This window comes from Ochotona princeps, chromosome 20 (assembly GCF_030435755.1).
Source record: "Ochotona princeps isolate mOchPri1 chromosome 20, mOchPri1.hap1, whole genome shotgun sequence".
NCBI classification, from domain to species: Eukaryota; Metazoa; Chordata; class Mammalia; order Lagomorpha; family Ochotonidae; genus Ochotona; species Ochotona princeps.
In genome coordinates this window covers 35,099,329-35,123,632 of record NC_080851.1, presented here as the reverse complement: position 1 = coordinate 35,123,632, position 24,304 = coordinate 35,099,329, and the positions used below count along the sequence as shown (strand labels likewise).

The 24,304-nt window shown below is 40.8% G+C and overlaps 1 protein-coding gene across 1 annotated transcript in view; it reads right to left on the bottom strand.

The window, feature by feature from the left end:
* CRPPA (CDP-L-ribitol pyrophosphorylase A) overlaps positions 1-24,304 on the bottom strand; it is a 253,771-nt gene that overhangs the window by 86,388 nt on the left and 143,079 nt on the right. The window contains exon 9 of the mRNA XM_004582471.2: positions 14,038-14,169. Coding sequence (XP_004582528.1) covers positions 14,038-14,169 — 132 coding nt within the window. The remainder of the gene's footprint in view (positions 1-14,037; positions 14,170-24,304) is intronic.

Genomic DNA, 24,304 nt, shown 5'->3' with positions numbered 1-24,304 from the left:
GTAAGTGTACCTACATCAACATATATATGATTTGACCACTCGGTTCCTTTAGTGTTTTATACTCTTTCAGCAACATAACAAATACAATACAGACAGCAGCAATCAGAGAAATACTTATGAGAAAGCAATGCTGCTCAAACCCACAATTGTCTCACAATACTGATGTGCATTGTTCCTTTTTATTTACTGCCTACAAATTACATGTACCTCAGCTAGGAAGTCTGGAAATGCTCCTTTACACCAAGCACCACTTGAGGAACTGGAGATAAAGCAGTGAACCCAGACAAAAATGCTCTGCTTCTGTTTTGGACGAAAGAGAGAGACTTACTCGGCATTAGCGCATGAAGCACTGTGTGTCAAACCGGGTGAAGCTGCCAAGGTGCGCCAAGCCTGAAGCGGGGACGGGGAGTCCCACAGGGAAGATGGAAGATGGGCAGAATCAGACGATCAGCAGGAAAAGGCACGCATCTGGGCACAATCAATATGAGGAAGGGACCAAAGCTAAACACCGCAACACAACACTCTCAATATAGAAAACCTCTATATTTTTTGGAGGGGTTGGGAGGTGGAGAGACTGTATTTTCAAGGCTGACATATGGAACAGTAGCTTCCAACCCATTTGTTTCCAATTCAAGGAAAATGAGAAACAGTGTTTCCAATATGATCCATCCTTCCCTTCCTTAGTTAGGAGTGGAATAAAACGAAAACAAATGGGAATTACTCTGATAGTGGCAATCTTTATTAATCTTTGCCCAACGGTTGAGGAATATTCATTCTACACTACACTGAACAAGGGGTTAAGAAATACCTGTGGTGGGCCTGGCGGCGTGGCCTGTGGCTAAAGTCCTCACCTTGAACATCCCGGGATCACATATGGGCGCCGGTTCTAATCCCGGCAGCTCCACTTCCCATCCAGCTCCCTGCTTGTGGCCTGGGAAAGCAGTTGAGGATGGCCCAATGCATTGGGACCCTGCACCCGCGTGGGAGACCCGGAAGAGGTTCCTGGTTCGGGGCTTCGGATCGGTGCGCATCGGCCCGTTGCGGCTCACTTGGGGAGTGAATCATAGGATGGAAGATCTTCCTCTCTGTCTCTCCTCCTCTCTGTATATCTGACTTTGTAATAAAATGAATAAATCTTTAAAAAAAAAAAAAGAAATACCTGTGGTGGGCAGTTATGCCCAGCTGTACTGCCAAGTCATCTGACAGTTTCTCCATCACCCCACAGAGGATTAGCCAGGAAGAATCCCAGATCTACATCGCACAGACATAAATGCTGGCTCTTTATCTCACTCATTTACAAAGGTGGAAACCACAGAAACCAACAGACGGAGAATGCTCTACTATCTATGTCTGATGTTACCACGCCTGTTTTCCATGCTGTGGGAAGGCACCCCCGCCTTTCATTCCTTCCCTGTACTTTGGGTGGGACTTCCCTGGCCCCAGGTGTAGGAAACCCACCAACTCTAATGAATTTTTAAAATTTCCACCTGGGTCGCAGTCACTGGATCACAAGAAAAAAAGCAAAGTTTTACAAATCGGTCTGATGGAAGTTAGGATTGGGATTTTTGGTAAGCATTTTGCGATGCAGGCACTCTATCTGCACAGTTAACAGAGATGATGACAAAGTGGGAGCAGAGTGGTTATATTATTTATAAAACCAGCAGAGGGCCCACTGTGGCAGCCTAGTAGCTAGGGTCCTTGCCTTGCATGCGCTGGGATCCCCTAAAGGTGCAGGTTTGTGTCCACCTGGAAGCAGGTGGTCCTGTTTCCCATTCAGCTCAGCATCTGGCCTGGCAGAGCAGTCCAGCACAGCCCAGGACCTCAGCCCACTGAACCCATATGGGAGACCTGGAAGTGGCTCCAGGCTCCTGGCTTAGGATCGTCTCAGTTCTGGCCATTGCGGCCACTTGTGAATCAGCAAACTGAAGATATTCCTCTCTGTATCTCCTCCTCTCTGTATATCTGCCTTTCAAATAAAAAACAAATGTTTAAAGCAAAAGAAAAGGGAAAAGGGAAAAGGAGGGGAGGGGTGGGGAGAGGAGGGGAGGGGAGGGGAGGGGAGGGACCAGCAGAGCATAAAGAACCATTAGGAAGACACAGGAGAGAGAAACAGAGGGGCCATTACCCTCATTTCACCTGGGTTAGACACAACCCAAAGCCATAATCATGGACCTCACAGCTCTAAGAGGGTTGTTAATCCATGCTATATTTCTGACACTTATAATTAAAAGGTGCCAACTAAAAACCAAGTAGTCCACCAATTTGTTTAACTGGCTTAAAATCAAATCTACCTTCATCTTCCTCCAATACCGCTAGCTGAAACTGACATAAACAGTGTATATTTCAAAGTGGCTACATCTTAATTCTTTTCAGGGAGAATATTGAAATCTACACAATTAGCATAAAACTGCATAGATATTTACATATATTAATAGATTCTATGTTACTGAGGGTAAAATGTCAATGTATTAAAAAGTTAAACTGGCTACAAATTTAAGTATCAAGTCAGAAGACATGATTTTATGTTATTTAGAAGAGTCAAGCATTTATTTCCTAATCTGAGATTATTATATTTTCCTTTCCAGATAAAATATTTAATGATACTGGTAGTTGGGTCTAAAAGAATATGTATGCATCTCATCCAAAATATCACAAGCAGCAGAATTTAGATAACATTTTAATTAAAGCCAAGGTTAATCTGAATCCACTTAAAATCCAATAATATAAACTGATCAACATTTTGTGAGGGCAAGGAGTCAATACTCTTTAGCCATGTACCTCAGACAAATGCTGGATATTTAATTGGACAATCACAGATGTATAAGATGTTCATTCAAATTTGGCACTTAAAGTGAAACTGAAAGGTCACGGGAAGAGAACTTCCCATCCTTCCATAATAAATCTCATTAAAGTCAACAAATAGGTAACAGGGATATCATTTAGTCATTTCTGAACTCTCCTAAAGTTGTTTTAAGATCATAACCTGGGGCCTGGAGGCATGGCCTAGTGGCTAAAGTCCTCACCTTGAACGTCCCGGGATCACATATGGGTGCCGGTTCTAATCCCGGCAGCTCCACTTCCCATCCAGCTCCCTGCTTGTGGCCTGGGAAAGCAGTTGAGGATGGCCCAATGCATTGGGACCCTGCACCCACGTGGGAGACCTGGAAGAGGTTCCTGGTTCCCAGCTTCAGATTGGCGCAGCACCGGCCGTTGTAGTCACTTGGGGAGTGAATCATCGGATGGAAGATCTTCCTCTCTATCTCTCTTCCTCTCTGTATATCTGACTTTGTAATAAAAATAAATAAATCTTTTAAAAAAGATCAAAGATCATAACCTGGTAACTTTTCTGGGTTTACTAATTTTTCTCCACTGGACTGTTAAGCGAGAAGATCTGAAATCCACACAGGCCTAGAGGAGGCAGTTTTCTGCTAAGGCTTCTTAGCACGTATACTCTCTCCATAGGTGAAATCCCAGATACTCCTGTTAGAAACAGTACAGTCTCAGTGCTACATCCAGGCTTCCGCAAGACAATGGTTCCCCCCGCATACAGCCACACACACATCAGAGAGCAAAATAGCTGCGCTCAGGACTTCACTGAATTTATCACAAAGACTACATTTTGCTATGACTTAGCTAACCTCTGGAAAACATCTATCTGTGGATACATGAATAAAATTATGGATTGTATTATTCTCCTAAAAGACTTATATATTTGAAAGGCAGAGCTATGTGGAGAGGGAAGTAAGAGATTAATCTTCCATCTACTGATTTAATGTTCCTGTCTTAGGCTTGCTCGACCCAGTCCAGGCCTGGGTCATCTGGGGAGTGAACCAACAAACCAAAAAGCTCTCTCTCCCTTTCTCTCTGTAACTCCACCTTTCGAATAAACAAATCTTTTTTAAAAAGCACGGGAAAAGGCCTGCCTCTCAATGGTGTTACAAAATGGATCAAATTTCACCCTTATGAACTCACACTTTCAAACCATGGCAAAGGAACACTCAGTTTCTGAAAACCACTTGCTCCCAGTGTGTTTACAATGTATTGTTTAGCTCAAATGCCATGTCTTGGTTACTGAAGTTGCCATCAAAGTTCAGGAAGTTGGGCCCTTGCATGTTGCAATTTTTAGTCTACTACTAACATATTAAAAAAAAAAAAAAAACCTTAGCAATGTCATCTAAAATGTTGCATTTAGGGATCATGTCTATTTTTTTTTCCATGCTGTAGAACCGAGAATGGAGTAGTTCAATTGGATACAATGTCTGGTCTAGGGTTTTAATCTGTTCTCATGAGAAAGAGTGAAATCCAAGTAAAGACTGTACTAACACTGGACTTTCCTCAATTAACAACATCAGCAAAAGACCACCCTCTCTGAAGAGCCTAAATCCTATAATTGCAGCAAAACATCTTAAATATGGACTGAGACATTTAATAAAGGCCTAAGAAGATTAGTGTGGTAACGAATATGGCACAATTAAATGTAAACCTGAGTTTATTTACCGAAAATCATCATTCGCTGTTGAAAGTTCACAGCTCTACTGATTAAGTCAGAATCTTACGACATTTGACAAGGAAACACACACACACAATGACCTGAACATTCACTAGAAAGCAACTAGAAACATACAGTATAATGCAGAAGCGTTATAAAGCCATCAACGTGCAGGCTCATTTTAAGCAAACGCCTCTTAGTCAGAGCTTCGTGTTGGGTGACTGGTGTCTGTTCACAGCAGCATTTCCTCCCGAAGGATGAAACTGTTATTTCGGTTTTGTCACTTTAGAGTAACAAAGGAACCTCTACCTGACTCCCTCCAGCAAGCTGAAGGCAAAACCAAATCAACAGGTGCCCGCCATTTTCAATCACTTCCCAGTACCCTCATTTCAGCTTACGAGCTATAAACAAAAACTACACTGCCTTTATTTAAAGTCCTAGAATATATCCAGAGATAAAAACTAAAGCTTGTTGTACTAGAACACTTGTATGTGTGTTTCTGGACCTCTCATTGGACTGAATTACCCAAATGTAGTATCTGGTTGCTAATTATTTTCTATTAGGATTTAGAAGCTCTCAGGTCATAACTATAAATTCTGAATCGTATTTTTATTTAGCTGGGAAAAGCAGCAAATTCATCAGGGGCCTCTTTTAAAACATGATTCCTGATAGAATTAGGACACAGTGATTACAGAAAAGCAACATGTGAACAATGACAGGAGCATGTACTTATCCTGAATGGTTTCTTTGTAAACCATCTGTGAGTATTATTCCTTTCTTTCTTTTTTTTTTTTAAAGATTTATTCATTTTATTACAGCCAGATATACAGAGAGGAGGAAAGACAGAGAGGAAGATCTTCCATCCGATGATTCACTCCCCAAGTGAGCCGCAACGGCCAGTGCGCGCCGATCCGAAGCCGGGAACCTGGAACCTCTTCCAGGTCTCCCATGCGGGTGCAGGGTCCCAATGCATTGGGCCGTTCTCGACTGCTTTCCCAGGCCACAAGCAGGGAGCTGGATGGGAAGTGGAGCTGCCGGGATTAGAACCAGCGCCCATATGGGATCCCGGGGCTTCCAAGGCGAGGACTTTAGCCACTAGGCCATGAAGCCGGGCCCCCCCCTTTTTTTTAACCTGTTAAAACAGAGTCCAAGAGCAGTGGCTGAATCCATGCTTGTTATTGAGCCACTTCATTTCCTAATATCATTTGTATGTAATTGTCATTCTCCATTTGGTAAGAGGAAGTTGCAGCTTAATCAAAACCTGTTTCTTGTCAAAAATGAGTAATGAGATGGGTGGAAAATCAACAAACTTTCCTATTTTCCATACACAAAGCAACACACCAAACATTACTCAAACTTCTCACTCTCTGTTGAGAGGGCCCCCCTCTGTTTCCATTGTGACCCTAATCACAATAGAATTACAGGGCAGGATTCTCAATGACCATATCATATGGACTAATTTTAGAAGTTTGTATTTCTAAGCACTGACTGCTTGAGGCAGGCAGGAAGGGAATTACACAGCACTAAAGGCTACACTTCTCCCTTCTCCTTGGATAACGGTCCTGAAACTGAGTTTCTCATTCCTCCAATCATTTACCTCTGATCTCAACGACACAACAAATCTAGTACACAGGGCCGAGCGTGGTAGCTTAGTGGCTAAACCCTTGCTTTTGCATGTCCCTGGGACCTCATATCAGCGCAATGCATGTCCCGGCTGCTGCACTTCCCATCCAGCTCCCTGCTTACTACCTGGGAAAGCAGTCAAGGATGGTACAAAGCTTTAGAACCCTGCACCTGTGTGGGAGACCCGGAAGAAGCTCTTGACTCCTGGTTTCAGACTGGCTCAGTTTTGGTCGTTGCGACTCACTTGGGGAAGATCTTCCTCTCTGTATTTCCTTCTCTCTGTATTTCTGCCTTTTCAGTAAAAACAAATAAATAAATCTTAAAACAAAACAAAACATCTAATACACAATAGGCACCACCAAACATTCTAGAGACTCCATGACTACTCTTGCTGCATAAATGTCACTTCGACCTCCGGGCTCTCGGCTCTAGTTGGACTTCCCATCCTTCCTGATGTTCTCGAGTTTGCCAGCATGCAGGTGAGGGTCTCCTCCAGACTGTTCATCACTGCTATTTTAGAGTTCTGCATACAGCAGCTTCTGCACTGATGTGCCCAGCCTCTCTGGAAGTCCTGGTGGTAACCAGCAGATGCCTACTGCCCCAGGCTCAGGGCACAGGGAGAAAGAGGAACTTCTGCTGGGAGCCCACAAAGAACTGAGGCCAGGCAACAGTGAACAGAGAAAAAGAAGAGGTCCTTCCCAAAGAAGGCCTGAGCCGATGGTAACTCTGAGAAATGCCCCAAGCTAGCAGACCCACAGAACTGTGAGATCATATGTGTTGTTTCAGCTCAGTAAGTTCCGGTCCTGCAATAAGAACTAACAAACACATTGTTCAAAGGAACTATCTCATCAACAAGTTTCCATGGTAATTCCTCCTTCATTCATATGTCAATTTGCTTATTTTTTTTTAAAGATTTATTCATTTTATTACAGCCAGATATACACAGAGGAGGAGAGACAGAGAGGAAGATCTTCCATCTGATGATTCACTCCCCAAGTGAACCGCAACAGGCCGATGCGCTCCAATCCGATGCCGGGAACCAGGAACCTCTTCTGGGTTTCCCACGCGGGTCCTCAACTGCTTTCCCAGGCCACAAGCAGGGAGCTGGATGGGAAGTGGAGCTGCCGGGATTAGAACCGGCGCCCATATGGGATCCCGGGGCTTTCAAGGCGAGGACTTTAGCTGCCAGCCACGCCGCCCGGCCCCAATTTGCTTATTTTATAGAAGAAAAATAAATGAAAACACAGAGGATAGAATTTTGACACAGTGGTTAAGCCAACATACACATTCCATATAGTGCCAATTTGAGTCCCAATTGCTCCGCTTTTTAAAAATTAATTTCTTTTGCTTGATGATACGGTTCCATAGGCTCTGGGATTTCCTTTCCCTCCTACCCAAACCCCATCACACCACTGATTTCGCCTAAATCGTTACAAAAGTATAGTCCCTCACAAACAGTCATAAGCCCATCATTTGGTTATTTAAGTGTATCCTAACACTAAAGGTATGGACAATGCAGAGGTCCAGCATCCTATTGTCAAGATATATTTAACAGTTTCACATATCCTTTAGATGTATTCCCAGAACTTTAACCACTGCTATTCAATATTGTATTGGAGGTCCTGGCCAGAACTTTTTGGCAAGAAAAATAAGTTAAGTAATTCAAATAGAAAATGAGGAATTAAAACTATCCCTGTTTGCAGAAGACATAAGTCTCTACATAGGAAAACCAAAAGATTCAACCAAGAGACTATCAGAACTCATAAAAGAATTTGGTAGGGCAGCAGGATACAAAATTAATGAACATAAACCAATGGTACGAGTGTACACAAACAGCTCCAATGCTGAGAAAGAGATTGCAAGTACAGCCCCCTCTAAAATAGCAGAGACGAATCTTAAATACCTTGGAATTAACCTAACCAAAGATATGGAAGACCTCTATAATGAAAATTACATAACATCAGAAAAAGAAATGGAAAGACATTAAAATATGGAGAAACACATTGTTCCTGGATCAGCAGGATCAACATCCTTAAAATGTCCATTTTACTAAAAGCAATACACAGACTCAATGAAATCTCAATCAAAATCCCATATTCTTCTGAGAAATAGTAAACATGATATAAAAGTTCATCTGGAAACAAAAGAGACCACAAATAGCCAAGGCTATCCTGAAGAAAAAAAATCAAACTGGAGGAATCACAATTCCGAAACAGTGGTCATGAAGACAGTGTGGTACTGATATAGGAACAGAGAAGATCAATGGAACAGAATAGAAACCTCAGAAGGGAGCCCACACAACTGATCTTCAACAAGAGAACTGAAAAATAATCCAGGGGAAAAGCCTGGTCTCTTCAATAAATGCTGTTGGGACAACTGGATAGCAGTCTGCAGAGGTGAGAAGTAACACTGCTCCCTGTCCCCATTACCTTATGCAAAAGTCAGCTCTAAATAGATCAAGGGCCTAAACCTGCACCCAGAAACCATCAAACTATTAGAGAAAAACATAGGAAGTACTCTCCAAGGTATAGGGATTGGAAAAGACTTCTTAGAAAAGTTGCTCTGCTTCTAATCTAGCTGCCTGCTCCTGCACCTGGGAAAGCAGGGAAGGACTGACCAGGCGCCCACACTTCTGCCATCATGTGGGAGACCTGGCTGGACTCCCAGGCTCCTGGTTTCAGCCATGGCGGTCATTTGGGGAGTGAAGTAGCAAATGGAATCTCTCTCTCTGTCTCTCCCTCTATTGCCCTGCCTTTCAAAAATAAATAAACCTTTAAACTAAAACAAAGAATGAAAACACAAAGGTCTGCAGCAAAGGCTTTATATCTGTGTTTCATTTTATATTTGCAAGTGATATAAATAGTACCCCCTAACAGGTCTGCCAGGGTAGCCAATCTAACTCCCCCTCAAAATAATTTTCATCTGCAAAGTGACACATTTCAGGACCTTCATATTTTCCCAAAAAATGGCTAGCTCTAAACAATGAAAGCCAAAACAACACTCAGTGTGAAAAACTAGCCCAGTAAACACTCCCACATCACAAAGGCTGATGGCTCTGAACTGGGTGTTAGGGGTCTCTGGGTAAACAAATTTGGTGTTTCACATTTGGCCAGCAGGCCTTCTGACTTGGTGCCACTAGCAGGATCCTGTGCTTAGTAAACAACCCAGACAGACTCCAGGAAGCAGCATTTCTACATCCAACCTCCCCCAGGGTCATCCTGAGAGGAAGGACAAGTTTGGGTTGTACAGCTTTCAAGCATGCACATGATGATTCTCCAAATGACCAAACGTGACAGGTGCACAGCAGGTGTGGTGTTGAGGTGGAGACTGGCAGGTACACAGCAGGTGGGGTGTTGAGGTGGAGACTGGCAGGTGCACAGCAGGTGGGGTGTTGAGGTGGAGACTGGCAGGTGCACAGCAGGTGGGGTGTTGAGGTGGAGACTGGCAGGTGCACAGCAGGTGGGGTGTTGAGGTGGAGACTGGCAGGTGCGCAGCAGGTGGGACACTGGAGATGCAGCCTGGAAGGTGGGGCTCCCCTTTGTTCCATCCATGGCCAGGCCTCTGAGTTCCAGATACCTTTGGCAGCTGGAACTATTAAGTTTCCCAGTGCTGCACTGAGCTGACGAAGTGATTCAAAGTCAAGAATGTATCGTGGATGTCCAGTGCAGGACACACAAGCTCTTTACAACTCAGCCAACATGGATGAGAGCATGATGGACTGGAGAGCTCATAGGTGAGATTAGAAAGAAAAGCCATTTTGTTACAAAAGTACTTCATATCCATGCATAGTTTTTTTTTTTCATGATTCACATTCTTCATGAGCTCTTTGGATACCTCTCCTAGGAACAGATCTGAAACAAACAGCTACACCAAAGTAAACTGGTCTTTCAATTCCATCCTTTGAATTCCCTTCATACTTCATTCTAATAGAGTGGTCTGCTCCATAGTTTGTGATACAAACCAATTTATAATGCAGTGACTCTCATGTTTTACAAATCATCACATTTTACAAATAACAAGGAATGGATCCATTGTGGTGATTTTCTTCTGGATATGTAGCTGCAGCAACAACAGGAGAGGGGAACTAGGCAGGGAGAGGGGAGGGCGAGTGTCAGAGACCCTCTACTCCCTGAGTCCATTCCAGAGCTTAGTCCAACTCTAAGCATTGTATGGGCTTTTCCAAAGTCGCCATCCTACAGAAATGTTCAGGGAGCCAAACAAGGAGTTCACAAGTCGCACTTCCAACTTGGAAATTGCAAGTGGTTGGACTGCACCGGCACACATCTGCCTGTTAATATTGGCTTCAACCTCCTTCTCTACGTCCTGGTGTCCCTACCCACCATTTCAGTGTCACTTCATGTTTCTTAATATGCATAATAAAAGAACTGTTCCTTTCTGAGCTACACTGAAATATATCAGTGCTGACGAATAATGCTTCAGGGGAAGATTGTATGTGCAAGGAGAAAATAGTCAGGCTCATGCCCTCTGCTCGCTATGTGTCACCACAGTGGACCTGCCCACGTCTCCAGCAAGCCATCTCGCACTGTGTGGAGTGCAGAAGTTCTGACGCGCAACTGGAGAATCAAGAACCTAGAAAACTCGTGGAACCTGTCCAAAGTTATGTAGCTCGTTGTATAGGTTAGAAGGGAAAAGAAAGCAGATCAGCAGAAGAAACAAGCGGATGTAACAGGGATGGGAAACCACTTAGCCTGCATCCAAATCTATGAGCATGAGAAGTGCATGGATCAAATGCAAGATGGCACAGGACCTATACATTTCATGAACTTTGAAATCTCTACTATTGGAGAAGTTCAAAACAAAAATATATTGAAAATGCATATTTGCAAATATTTTTTGTAAAGGAGTTACTGCGAAAGCTTTTAGATTTCAACAAAATTAAGAATCCAACCTCTAAGCTTGAATCATTCATGCAGAAAAATATTACACCTCTATAAGATACTGCAAAATGATTAGGTACAAAATTGCACATGATTAGAATATGTTCCCCAAACATAATTTTATACAATGGGCAAAAATGACAATGTCCATGGTAAAGTTGTATTAACAAGTATAAATGAATATTTCATACAAAGAATCATTTAAGACATATTAAATAAGGTATACATGTATCGAGACATCAGATTATATGCCTGTTGTTCTGTACATTTATTATACACAAACTAAAATAAATAAAATGTAGATTATGATCCTTCGCGCAGATTAACCATGAGCCTTCCACAGTGAGCCTTGCATGGTAATTTGAGAATGAAGGATAGGACCTGATTTGAATTCACTCACCAAACTGTGAAAGAAATCATCTCCTTGCAAAGAGTTCCACTCCATGTAAACTTCACACCTTCCCTGACTCTGTGCCCATGTGAAGAGCCAACCACTGGATCACGGAGTCAGGAAAAAATTCCACATGTTATGTGCACAGCCAAATCAGTAGCATGAGCCAGAAGATAACCTCTCCTCAAAGATGTGATTCTAAATTATTTCTTTTTCTTTTCAAGGTTAGTATTGGAATTTAAAGTCCTTTATTTAAAAAAAAAATTAACTAGTGCCTTACTACACTGACCTAGCCAGAGAATGAATCATATTCAACCATTTCTGCAAGCAATCTTGCTGTCTAAAAACACACACTGAAGGAGCGTGTCTGGAGTTCAACGAAGCCCATTTCAGATCTCCCGAAGTTATCAGTTAAGACAATTTGGATACATTGATGAAAAGTTATGGTTCAATGCATTTGTCACAAAGAATGACTGGTGACTGATCAATGAGACGCTGTAAACCATCATGATACCAGAAATGAGATCAATTCTTTTTCTTTTCCAGATGAGATGTTTCTAAAGATGCACACAACATATATACATGTAACACATATGGGTAAATTATATGAAGTGGAAATCATAGCTAACGTATTGTGTACTATTCTGTGAACCAAAAGCAATCATGAAACAAACACAATAAGATTAAGAAGTTTAAATTCACTAAACACAGAAAAAGTGCTGCCAAGGTGTGTTCAATAAATCTACACAAACACAGCAACACAGATCAGCAACATCACGGGCAAAATATATTTTTTTAAGAGCTTAAGTAATTCTATTTAACCATAAACACCATAGAACTCAAGCCCTGTGAAAGTGCAGCCAAAAAAAATGAAATCAAAGGCCACCTATGCTCTCAGGAATTTCTCACACATCACAAGGCAGGCCTTATTGAAACCAGAAAAACTACATCTACAGCACATACTTTGGAGACAATGCAATCCGTTCTCTTCCAAGCAGGAACTGTCAACAAACCAAAAACCTACCCAAGGAAGTAGTACCTGATGTTACCTTCTACCAAAAATGGCTAAAAATCTAGACAGTTTTCAGTCATCAGAGGCTTAAAGGAATATACCGGATAAATCTAGGAAATATATATCAATGGTGATCACAGCGAAAGACTAGATTTAGAAATCCACGTTCAAAGTGAAAATCCTACAGAAAGTTACCTGTCAGAGAACAGCCAACACTCTGTCTTTTCTGTCTCTTACACATGCCTGGCAATGAGAGAAAGCCTGTAAAGTAGGTACTCCGCACAGCAGATAGTCAACCAACTGAATGGAATAAGTTACATCAAAACGAGACCGTGCTCAGAAGGTTAGGGCATAGCGTGGAGAGTGTTCTCCCAAGCTGTGTCTTTGTCGTACAAAAAGAAGGAAAAATAAGCATTTTTTTTAATTCCAGGAGAACAGGCACTGTGCAACAAAATAAGTGACAACTTATTGAAGAGGAAATATTCCCGGGCCAGGTTTTCCATCTTACTCTGTCAGTTACCTATTGTTGGCAATTAAACACACCTTCATGGGTCATCCTGACTTTAATAAATCTGATAGCACGAACAGCGCACAGTGTCATAATCCTGACAAAATGAAACCTGCCCTGGTTTTTGTTGACTGAACCAAAATCATGCTTGCGTATTTTGGGAGCAGGGGAAATAACCTCAAAGTTAAAGAAAACCCGGTCATGGGGTAACAAGATCTTTATATTTAAAGCCCTATTGCTCCAGATTTCAGGTTTCCAATTTCAGCTGCAGGCTAAAAATTCACCTTAAATCATTTCATAAAAGCTGCTGTCACTCATTACTCATATAGAATGTTAAATATCTATCATTTTCAAGACAGGAACTACAGAATCATTTCATTCTGGACCACAAGAAAGTTGACTGTTACAAATAACAACATTAAAAATAAGAAAGTAGCTGCCCTACTCGCTAGAACTCTCAGGTGGTACTTTCAAGAAACTCAAAAGTGGTCATAAGCCTGATGAAAGCTATAGGTGCACAAAAGGCAAATTCAACTCATATAGCCAATTCCCCCAATGTTTCATTTTCAATAGCATTTTTCTGCAGTAAGACTCCAGCACACTAGTTCATTTTGCCTTCGCTTTAACTATCTTGCCACTATTGAAATGTAATAATTAATGTATTTCTCTACCTAAGTTCCAGGTCTTCTCATAACCTAAATACCGGAAACTGCCTTCAATAACCAGATGACATGCTAACATGCTAGGGAAAAAAAAAACAATGAAAAACTCATTTTTTAAAAAGACCTATGAAGGTAAGCAGTTCCAGAACATTCCACTGGCTAAGAGCTGTGCAAACACAAGAGTTTCACCAGGAAGCGAAGGTTTTCCTATGCTAAATCTAGCAATTCTATGTAGGCTACTGAGCTCGAGACATTTGTCAGTTTATATCCTTGCCTAAAACACTTGTTCTCTTTTATTTTTTCACTTTTCTTTTCTGTAAGCCAACTGGTTCTATCTATCATAGCACAAGAACAGGTAAATAATCTTCCAGGGTATCAATATCCATAGTTTCTAACAAAGGCAGGTTTTTGCTCACAGAGCATACCATTCTGAGCCTGTGAATATTTTACTCACCTGTGGGTAACAAATAAGAAGGCAAGACAATAAAATATTTCCGTTTTTCACTTCCTTTGCAAGCTCCCTAATCCACATCAGGCTTTCCATTTTCTGACTGAGAGGTACTGCTTGACAATCAAGAAAGTACACCTGTAAAACACCAAAGGTGACAAAATATTATTCCCTTTAACATTTCAGGGGGTGGGGGACATCAAAGAAAGCTCAAATCATATTTACAATACTGCAATTATTTTTATTCACTTGCACTTATTTCTAGTCATGTTCCAACTCATAAGTATTTACTGAACAAAGTCAGTGGATCCTTTATGAATGCAGATATGGAATCTACAGTATTAGGAAAACGTGACACGCTGCTGATATCGCATGGCAGCTTGGATCACAAATAGGTATAAACCATATGATTTCATCAGTTTCTTCAGCGCAGCGCATAATGTGTAGCTAAGTCTAGACATTTTAGTCCGATGATTAGCATGCTATGAAATGAGTGATCTAAATGAAAGTCAAGAGAAATGATTAAGCTTTCTGAAAGAATCCTTACAAAGTAGTTAATAATTGCCATGTGTAGTAATTATCTAGTCATTAATGTAAATCCAGAAGTATGCAGAACATTTAAACAGTAGTTTCTCAAAAACATTCAAATGATTATTTCATAAGCATTATTTTCAGCCACATTTTGAGGGTCTCATGTCTCCAAATTCCTGAAGGTTTTATAATGTTGTTTCTTAACATAGATATCTAAATCATAAGGCTAGCGTTGTAGTGTAGCAGTTAAGCAAGCACCAGTTCGGGCATCCATTATGAGCATGGCTCCAGTCCCAGCTACCCCATTTCCTATCCTGTGAGGGAATCAGGTTTTTCTTTCACAAGTGATAGCCAAATCTTTGGGATCCTGTCACCAACATGGGAAACCCAGATGGAGTAACAGCTTCTGGCTTTGACCTGGTCCAGCCATATGGGGAGTGAATCAGCAAATGGAAGAACTCTGTCTATAACTCGGATTTTATATAAGTGCATCGCAAAAAAACAAAACAAAACAAAACAAAACAAAAAAACACCCTAAATCACAACACAGCCATTTAAGATATAAAATGTACGTACAACATAAAAACTTATGAACATAAGTAACCTGCTATTGTAACCAATTTAGGAAACTTCTTAAGTATTCGATACTGTCCATTGGTAAGTTTTCACTAGCCATAAGCATTTCAACACACCCTCAGCCTCCAACACTAATTTCACGGCTACTTTCCTTTTCATGATAACAGGATCTGGATCTTACTATATTGCAATGGGGATTGAGGTTTTTTTTTTTTCTTCATAAAAATCACTTTCACTTTTCCAAAGAAAACTGCTTACATAACATCTGCTTTAAAGAGAATCATAGCAAGTACTATTTTTTGGAATTCTTCATTCAATTTACTTAATTGAAACTCTAGATAAATATCTTTAATTGAATTCTGAGATCATATATTACAAAATATCCAGGCCATACTAACCCGAAAGTATAGACAAAGGAAGAAAAAAATAACGTTTCTGGAAGGTGAGAGGCAGAGAATAGGTGTAGGTGCTCTGCCACTGAGCAGCAGAAGAGGTTGCAGGATATTGGCCTTGAGTTCCTGCTCACTCTGTTCCCTTGGAAACTAACAATGGTGGGCGTTCAGCTGTTTCACTAAGATACTGTAAAACGGCAAAACAGACAAGACCAAAACAAAAATCCAAGTTTAACAGAACACATGGCACAGTAGCTTCCAGTGTTCCTACTGCCTCGTAAGACACGGAGATAAAGCGTAACTGATAGTCTGCACTGATTATCTATGAGAGAGCTGAGTCTAGATTGTAGGAAAACAACAAATAGGAAACAGCATTTGTGAGAAATCAGTAATTCAATGCTACAAATGACGAATTTCATGAATTAAGGGAAACAGTGTATAAAAGTAATAAACCAACTAATTACACTTCTACAAACTGCTCGATTTCTAAGTTGATACACTATACCATCAAACAGAGAGACAAAAGTCACAAAAAAGCAAGATGTAAGAGAAATAACATAGGTCATTTTCTTGAAATACTATCAGCTTAAAAGAATTGTACAAGTTCATAAAATAAAGTTTAAAATACACAAAGAGGCCCGGTGCAATGGCTCATTGGCTAAATCCTTGCCTTGCAGGTGCTATGATCCCATATGGATGCTGGTTCGTGTCTTGGCAGCTCCACTTCCCACCTAGCTCCCTGTTTGTGGCCTGGGAAAGCTATAGAGAATGGCCCAAAGCCTTGGGATCCTGCACCCTCATGGGAGACCTGCAGCAGGCTCCTGGTTCCTGGCTTCAAACTGGTTCAGCTCTGGCCATTGCAGTCACTTGGGGAACCAGCAGATGGGATATCTTTCTCTCGGCCTCTCCTTTTCTCTGTAGATCTGCCTTTTCAATGGACATGAATAAATCTTTCAAAAAATATTTAAAAATAAAATAAACCAAGATAAACATCTTAACTTTATAAAATACATACCCAGGTTACTACAATGCAAGCATGAAGAAATGGCATGTGTCTCAAAATTCATTTACCATTTGCAAAGGTTTGATGACATCACAAAAAACAGAACACAATCTCAAGCAGATGTTTCTCTTAGTATCGTGAAATTTGAGCATATACTTTACATATTTGTACTGCTACTAATTTTAAACTTTTAAAACATACTGAGTTATAAATTCCAGAGGGAAACGCCATTTGGTAACAAAAAATACAATCAATATTTAATTTTTAAAAAGCATATTTGGTTTATAAGACCACAGCTTAGGGGTGGAAAATGATCATGCAAACTCAGGAGAAATATAAATGCTTTACCCTAATAAACTGACTTCCAGCATGCACAGCCTTGTATCCACTGAAAAATTGCAAAATATTTTGTCTGGGCTGAGTTCTGCAGACTGGCTTACATATATATCAAGAAGGCAGTGTTTGATCTGTTTTTGTACTGTTCACTGACTACATGGAAATCACAGGAAAACATTCCCCCAATTAGCATGACATTTCTAACAGTTCTCACATATGCATAAAGATGATGAGGCTTATCCCTCTACCCTCCAAAAAGTATGTCTAACTACATGCTAATGAGAGACAGCGAACTGACTTATATAAGGGCATGGACTGCTTAAATGCAAAACATGTGGACGGCTCCATGGGCCCGTGGGTGGGCAAGGTTTCTGGACATCAGGGTCGGCAGGCTTCCCTGTGCTCCCTGGGCCTCCTGGCTTCCGCTTGGCAAGTGCTGTCGTTCTGTCTGGCAACCATTCGGTGCATGTCCACTTCCAGGAGAGTCCCAGTCTGTATACGTTTCTACGTGATAGTCGCATCTCTGGAGAGCAGGTGCTCAGAGGACGGTAACTAATGAGGGAACACAATGGTCTCCACACCCCGCAATGAACACTCCTGCCCCATTCCAGAGTCCTGGGCACTGGAGAGTCTGAAAAGGGAATCGGGTTGATTTGAAGTTCAGCGGCAAATACTCAAGTTGTTTATGAGGCTAAGAATAAGGCTAGATTGTGAAGTTTTGTCTGTACTTAAATAAGGAATTCCTGATGCCCATCAAGAAAGGTGGTCAAAACAGAAAGTTCTGGTAATTGTCAAATAACTGCATTAGGAATAAAGAGTAGACAGGTCAGAGATTCCCTGAATCTGCACAATAAATACTACAAAAATGAACCACATGCGGGTACAAGAGAGTCAAGTGTGCAAATTACAGCCAACATCTTGAAAACATCACTTTCCAACAGAACTTACAAGATAGCTCTAATAACTAAAGAAATTAAAGATAAAAACAGGAATTTATCTTAAGAACTAGGAAAGAAAATTAGAAAAACTTCCATCTCTCTTCAAATGGTTATGAATTATATGAAATCTATTAATGAAAATAATTAAATGTGCTTTTAAAAGATCAATTGCTTAATATCAAACCACTTCATTAAAACAGAATGAGTTTAAATTAATGTCATCACAAAAGTCAACACATAGTTCTAATGAACAGAAAAATAATCACAACAACCAAGGAAACAGAACAACTCATTTACAAGTCTTCACAAAATAGGGTACCAGCAAAACTAGCACATTGAGAAATAATCGAAGTTCACACAACACAATAAATAATATTTTGCATTAAAATATTACCCACATAAAAGACTTAAATGTTCTTTTTGATGCAAAGAATTAAGTAAAAGAGTTTTATAATATCAGTACTGATGCAATATTTGTGCATATATTTTATTTCAATTCTTTATTAACAACAGCAAAGAATAATAAAGCAAAACTTCGGTACATGGTCAAAGTCCTTAAGGAAACTTAATATCACTTTAAAATCATTTTTTTAATAAAAAAAAAATCAGGGCCCAGTGCAATAACGTAGTGGTTAAAGTCCTTGCCTTGCATGCCCCAGATCCCATATGATCGCTGGTTGTAATCCTGGCAGCCCCGCTTCCCATCCAGCTCCCTGCTTGTGGCCTGGGAAAGCAGTTGAGGACGGCCCAAAGCCTTGAGATCCTGTACCCGCACAGGAGACCTGGAAGAGCTCCTGGCTCCTGGCTTCGAATTGGCTCAGCTCCAGCCGTTGCAGCCACTTGGGGAGTGAACCATCAGATAGAAGATCTTCCTCTCTGTCTCGCCTCCTCTCTGTATATCCGCCTTTCAATTAAAAAAATAAATAAATCTTTTAAAAACATCAAAAAAATAAGGGCAAGCATGATGGTTCAAAAGGCTAACCCTCTACCTACAAGCACCAGAATCCCATTAGGGTGTCAGATCATGCACCAGATTTCCCACTTTCAAATCCCACTCCCTGCTTGTGGCCTGGGAGGGCAGTGGAGCACAGCCCAAAGCCATGGGCCCCTGTACCCACATGGGAGACAGGAAGAAGCTCCAAGCTCCCAACACCCGCCTCCTGGCTCCCCATTGGGTCAGCTCAGGTCTGGCTGGTTGGACCACAGAAGGAATGAAGAAGCAAAAGGAAGACCCCACCCTCCCACTCACCTCTCCTTATCTCTGTAAATCTGCCTTTCCAAAAAAATAAATAAGCCATTCAAAAATAAACATCTTTAAACTATCTCATGAAGCATCATTTCCTTTAAGATCACATTTAACCAATGTGACGGCACAATTAGTTCAGCATTACACTTATCCACAATCAACTCATTTGTACCAGCTGTAACAAGTGTTGGTATGAAATCTTTTAAAGCAGTCCTAATCATTAATATGAATCAACAATTTATGTAGCTAATATTATTGCACATAAATGATTATAATGTTTTATCTCTATAAAAACTAGCAGATATAAATTTCCAAAAGTAAGAAATTTCAAAACAATAAGCATGTGATTCTTTGCAACTTCATGGAAAGAAACTGGTCATCTCTCCCCTTGAGATTTTTGGTGATTATGAGTCTGTACAGCCAAGAATCTTTGATTCCTGCCTAAGAGTTACCACCCCAAATCCTGCTATGAACAAATAGAACTGCAAAACGCAAAAGCATATCACACTTGAGGGAACACAGAATGAGCCCTCACTTACTGATAAACAGATTCTTGAAACTGTGAATAACTAGTGAATGTGTGGAACTTAAACACTCAAAACTGAGATTAGCACAAGTCCTTCACTGGCCACGTAATGAGTATGAGTAATGAGGGGACAGGACCAACATTTCCTTATCACAAGAAACATTTTTTTTTGGTTCATGTGTACACCATACTGTGAAGAAAGAACAATGCCTGCAGAACGAGGAAACAAAAAAGAGAGCCCTATATCTGTGCTCCCTTATGACCGTGAACGTCTCAGGTTAGGGCAATGTAAGCCACTTGGCTACATCTCTCTGAGTTGCAGATCATTAGATTACTCATCTCACAGAACCAGTAGACTCTCGGGATCCATGAACACGTGAGCAAAAGCTCAAGAAGAATGAGGCAAGAACTACCAAAAAAATGAAAAGGAACACACAAGTTTGACACAGTGGTGGTAGCCATGTGCCAGCACAGAAAAGGGCTCACGTTCTTAATTTATTTGAAAAGCAGAGACACAGAAAGAACTAGTTTCCATCTGCTTGTTCACTCCTCAAATGCCTGAAAAAGCCAGGGCTGGTGCCAATCTATGCCAGAGCTCCTAACAAGGTAGAGAGAAAACAGGAGGAAAAAAATCCAAAAATGTAATGCTTAAAGACTTCAAATTTAGATGAAAATGCACCATCCACCTATCTAAACCCTTAAGTATGCAAAGATTACAAACAATTGCCAGGCAGAGAAAGGAGAAAACTATTACCCAAGAAGAGGATGTAAGTCCGTCATTGAGACTGCTGAAGATGTGAGAATTGTAGTAATGGACATTAAACTCTGCAGTAACTGAGATCCATGCATTCAAAATATCTAGCAGAGAAACATCAGATGTTAAATGGACATAAATTGCATGCTAGCGATGAAACACTCCAAAACATGATGAAAAAATGCCATTTTTTTCTGTTTATAATTTGAGACTTCCCTTATCTGTGCACCAAAACAGTCTGAGAAAGCACACCCTCACAGCACGAGGGCTCAGCTCCACAGAACATTCCACAAACAAGCAGCTGAGATCAGCGTGGGCACATGGGCACAGCTTTCACAATGGCGAAACAGGAAGCTCAGCAATACCAGGAGGAACCCATGCACCACACGCCACATTCTCCTGCAATAGTATCAAGTTAGCCTTTACTATAAACTAAGTTGCTCAACTCCGAACTAAGGACAAAGGTGCACGTTCTTCATCCAAGGGCTTCCTGAACCCATTCACTGAAGAAAAAAGATCACCACTACCAACAACAACAAAAAATCTCTTCCCTTTCCTTGATATTACAAATATCTCACAAGTCGATCAGGTTAAACATATGACCCAAATAAAATATGGACAGGGACGGGAAAGAAGATTCAACTGCCATCTGTAACACTGGCTTCAATCTTTCATCTACTTATTCAAAATTATCTAATATTTCCTTTTAAATATATACTTAGTTCCAATTTGAGCTAAGAAGTAAAGTTAATGCTCCTAAGCTCAATATTTTGTGTGCTTAAAACATCAGCCAGATAATCATTTAGAATGTATCTTGGAACAAATAAAAAAGATGTTTCCTCCAAAAGATATTTAAGTATAATTCTCTAACTTCTAATTTTAGGATACAAATTGTCCCATTTACAAGTGAGAAACATTTAAAACTCAATGTCTCTTTTAGAGCACATGAAGAAAATATTCAAAATAAGACAGAAACAGTCATTTCTTAACTATAAGATGCTTCATAAAACTAAGACAAGTGTGCTTTTAGAAAGAAAAACAGAACCTTCCTAAAAGGTAAAATGAAAAATTAAAAAAAAATTAAGTGAGGGCATTTGGTGTGAGGTTAGGTCTGCTTGGAACACAGAATACTGGAGCGCCTGTTTCTGATTCAGCTGTGTGCTGCTGCACCTGCCAAAGCGGATGACGACACAGGCAGCACAGCAGCACCTGGGCCCCCACCCAAAGATGGAGGTCCTGGATCCTGGCTTCAGAGATGTGGGCAACGAAGCAGTGGATGGAAGATCTTTTTTTTCTTGCTCTCTACCATTATAATTTTCAACTGATTAAATAAGTCTTTCAAAAATAGACATATTTCATAAGACTAAAAACAGTTATCTATAAGACAAAGATTTTAAAAGTCTTTTCAAAATGAAAAATTTTAAAATTAAACCATACCAGGGGGTGCATTCGATACAATAGTTAAGATGCCCCTGGGGATGCCCACATTTTATATACAGATATCTCATTCAAATCTCAGCTACCCACCCCACTTCCAATACAGTTTATTCCTAATGGACTCCCTCGGAGCCAGCAGGTGATAGCTTAGATTCTAGGGTCCCTGCCACCCATGTGAGAGACCTAGATGAATCCTTCAGGCCTGACTTCAGCCGGGGCAACCCATCTTCTCTTGGGAAATTGAGGAATAGGCTATGAGATAGAAGATAATTTCCCTTTCTCTCTCTGCCTCTCAATCTTTCTAAATATCTCTCAGTCTCTCTCCCCACTCCCTCATTCTTTCAGCCTTTCAAATAAAATGAAATTTTTAAAAGCTGCACTAGAAAAGAGAATAACACAATTAGGAATAGTAACATCCATTCTACATTTCTACGGGAAATTGTATCAAAACAACTCAGAAATAGCAATACTCCTGTCACCCACAGAATGTAACTATTTGCTGTACTGTAATTTCTACTTCTTCACACCCAACCTCTTTCATTGCTGCAAGTAAGTCATCACTGAGTGTTGAGTGACAACAGACAGCACTGGAATGGGGTGGGCAGCAACTTCGAGAAGCTCATGGGCAATCCAAGTCAAAACACATCTCCAAAAATGTTACACAGGCTAAGGCTGGGAATGAGAAAGAGCCAGAAGCACAAAGTTACTAAGGAAACACCCCAAAAGATTATATCATCCTTCAGAATTAGAATAATTAGGGCCACAGAGCAGGAGAAAAATTGAATGGGTAGAAAAACATATAAGGTGTTTTATGTAGCAAACCCAGATACGTCATGTAACATAGTACGTATGGAAAAGCATGGGAAGTATGTCATTACAGAGGGCAAATTGCTCCTGAGGGACTGTCCAAGGGGATGGGGAGCCTTGGGAAGATTTTAGTAAGGACAGCAACTTCATAGAGTTCCAATCAGTAGAAACTCTGATGGCGCTTATGTTGTTGTCAGACCTAAAACAAGAGAGGAAGTGGGTGGACAATTCTCAGAGGAAAGGAGAAGCCAAGGTTTTAACTTGCATCCGCTTGAACATTTTTGCCACAATGTTGAGGAATAACAGACTATAAGCTAAAATGTAGCAGATAGTATGTATACAACTTAAAATGGACAGTATGCTGCCTACACCCATGCCTTTGTCAAAAAGGTTAATGGGAATACAGTCACTCTCAATTCTTTTACGGTATGTAGAAGCAGGTTGTGGCTGCTTTGGTTACACCAGGAGTTCAGTCTTACCAACAAGACCACATGGTTCAGAGAGGCTAAAATATTTTTCTCTACCCATTTATATGAAAAATTTTCTCACATCTAATTAAAGAAATTACCTTAGACCCAAAGAAAGAGCTTGAGTTAGCTCTTCTAAAATCAGAGTTTCCTACTAAATTGTCTCTCAGATACTTTTTCCCTCAACAATATAGGTTCCTCTTACTCAAAAAAGGCAAGTACAGACAGTAATAAACATTATGCAGCACAGTGAAATGGGAACTTGTTTATTTTTGAACTGGGGATCATTTGTGTCTATGATGACCAAGTCTCGGGATTGCTTGGAGGATTCAATGGGATCAGTTACTGTAAAAGAACAGAAGTGTGACTCATCCATCAAGCACTCAGTGAGAGCCTGTTCCTGCTGAGTCACCCCAACAGGACGTCTGTCGGGAAGGTCCTGAGCATGGCACAAGTGCCAGGTGCTCCATCACCCTGATTGGGAAGGGCAGGAGACCCAGGATCATTGATGGATTTCTGCTGGTTGAGCACATCACTGTCATCACTTCCAACGTGACAAGTTGGGAAACAGTGCTTTCACAGACTTTAAAAATGGAAATACTCAGAAAAGACATGCATGTGATCTAACCAGACCTGTCCTACTATTCTACCTAACTGACTGATAATCAGTAACTACTTACTGAACCTCCATGGGACACGTATTTTGTAATACATGAAACCTTAGTGATGCTATAACAAGTGTTCGTTATAAGCTAATATTTCTGATCACTTAGACTTAATCATTTGAGAATATAACTACCTTTGTCTATTTTCTAAAATGAGAATTAGTGAAAGCAGCTTAACCAAATGCCAGAGTCAGCCAGGGAAGTGCTCTGTAGGCTGGGACACCACAGAACCTTTAGCTTCTCCCCATCTATCCAGCTCAGCCAACTCTCAGAACCTCAGCCACAAGAAGGAGCAGAGCCCAGACAGTTCTCCTCCCAAGATGTGAGTGGGGGCGCCTGAAACCCAAAGTTTGCAGACCTTGGTCAGTGCTGATGCTGGTGACAAAACAGTTTGGGGGTCGAGGTGCAGACTCTGCACTCAACATCATAGGAATAGATTGAAGCGACAGACTCCCTGATGCTCTCAGTTTAGGTCGATCATTTTAGCAGAGCAATCCAAGAAACAATGGCAGTGGCTAAGGTTGAGGTGGTGTTGGTGACTGAAATTCCCCAATTTGTAAGTTGAAATTGTGCTCCCAGCAGTACTGGGGGGTTT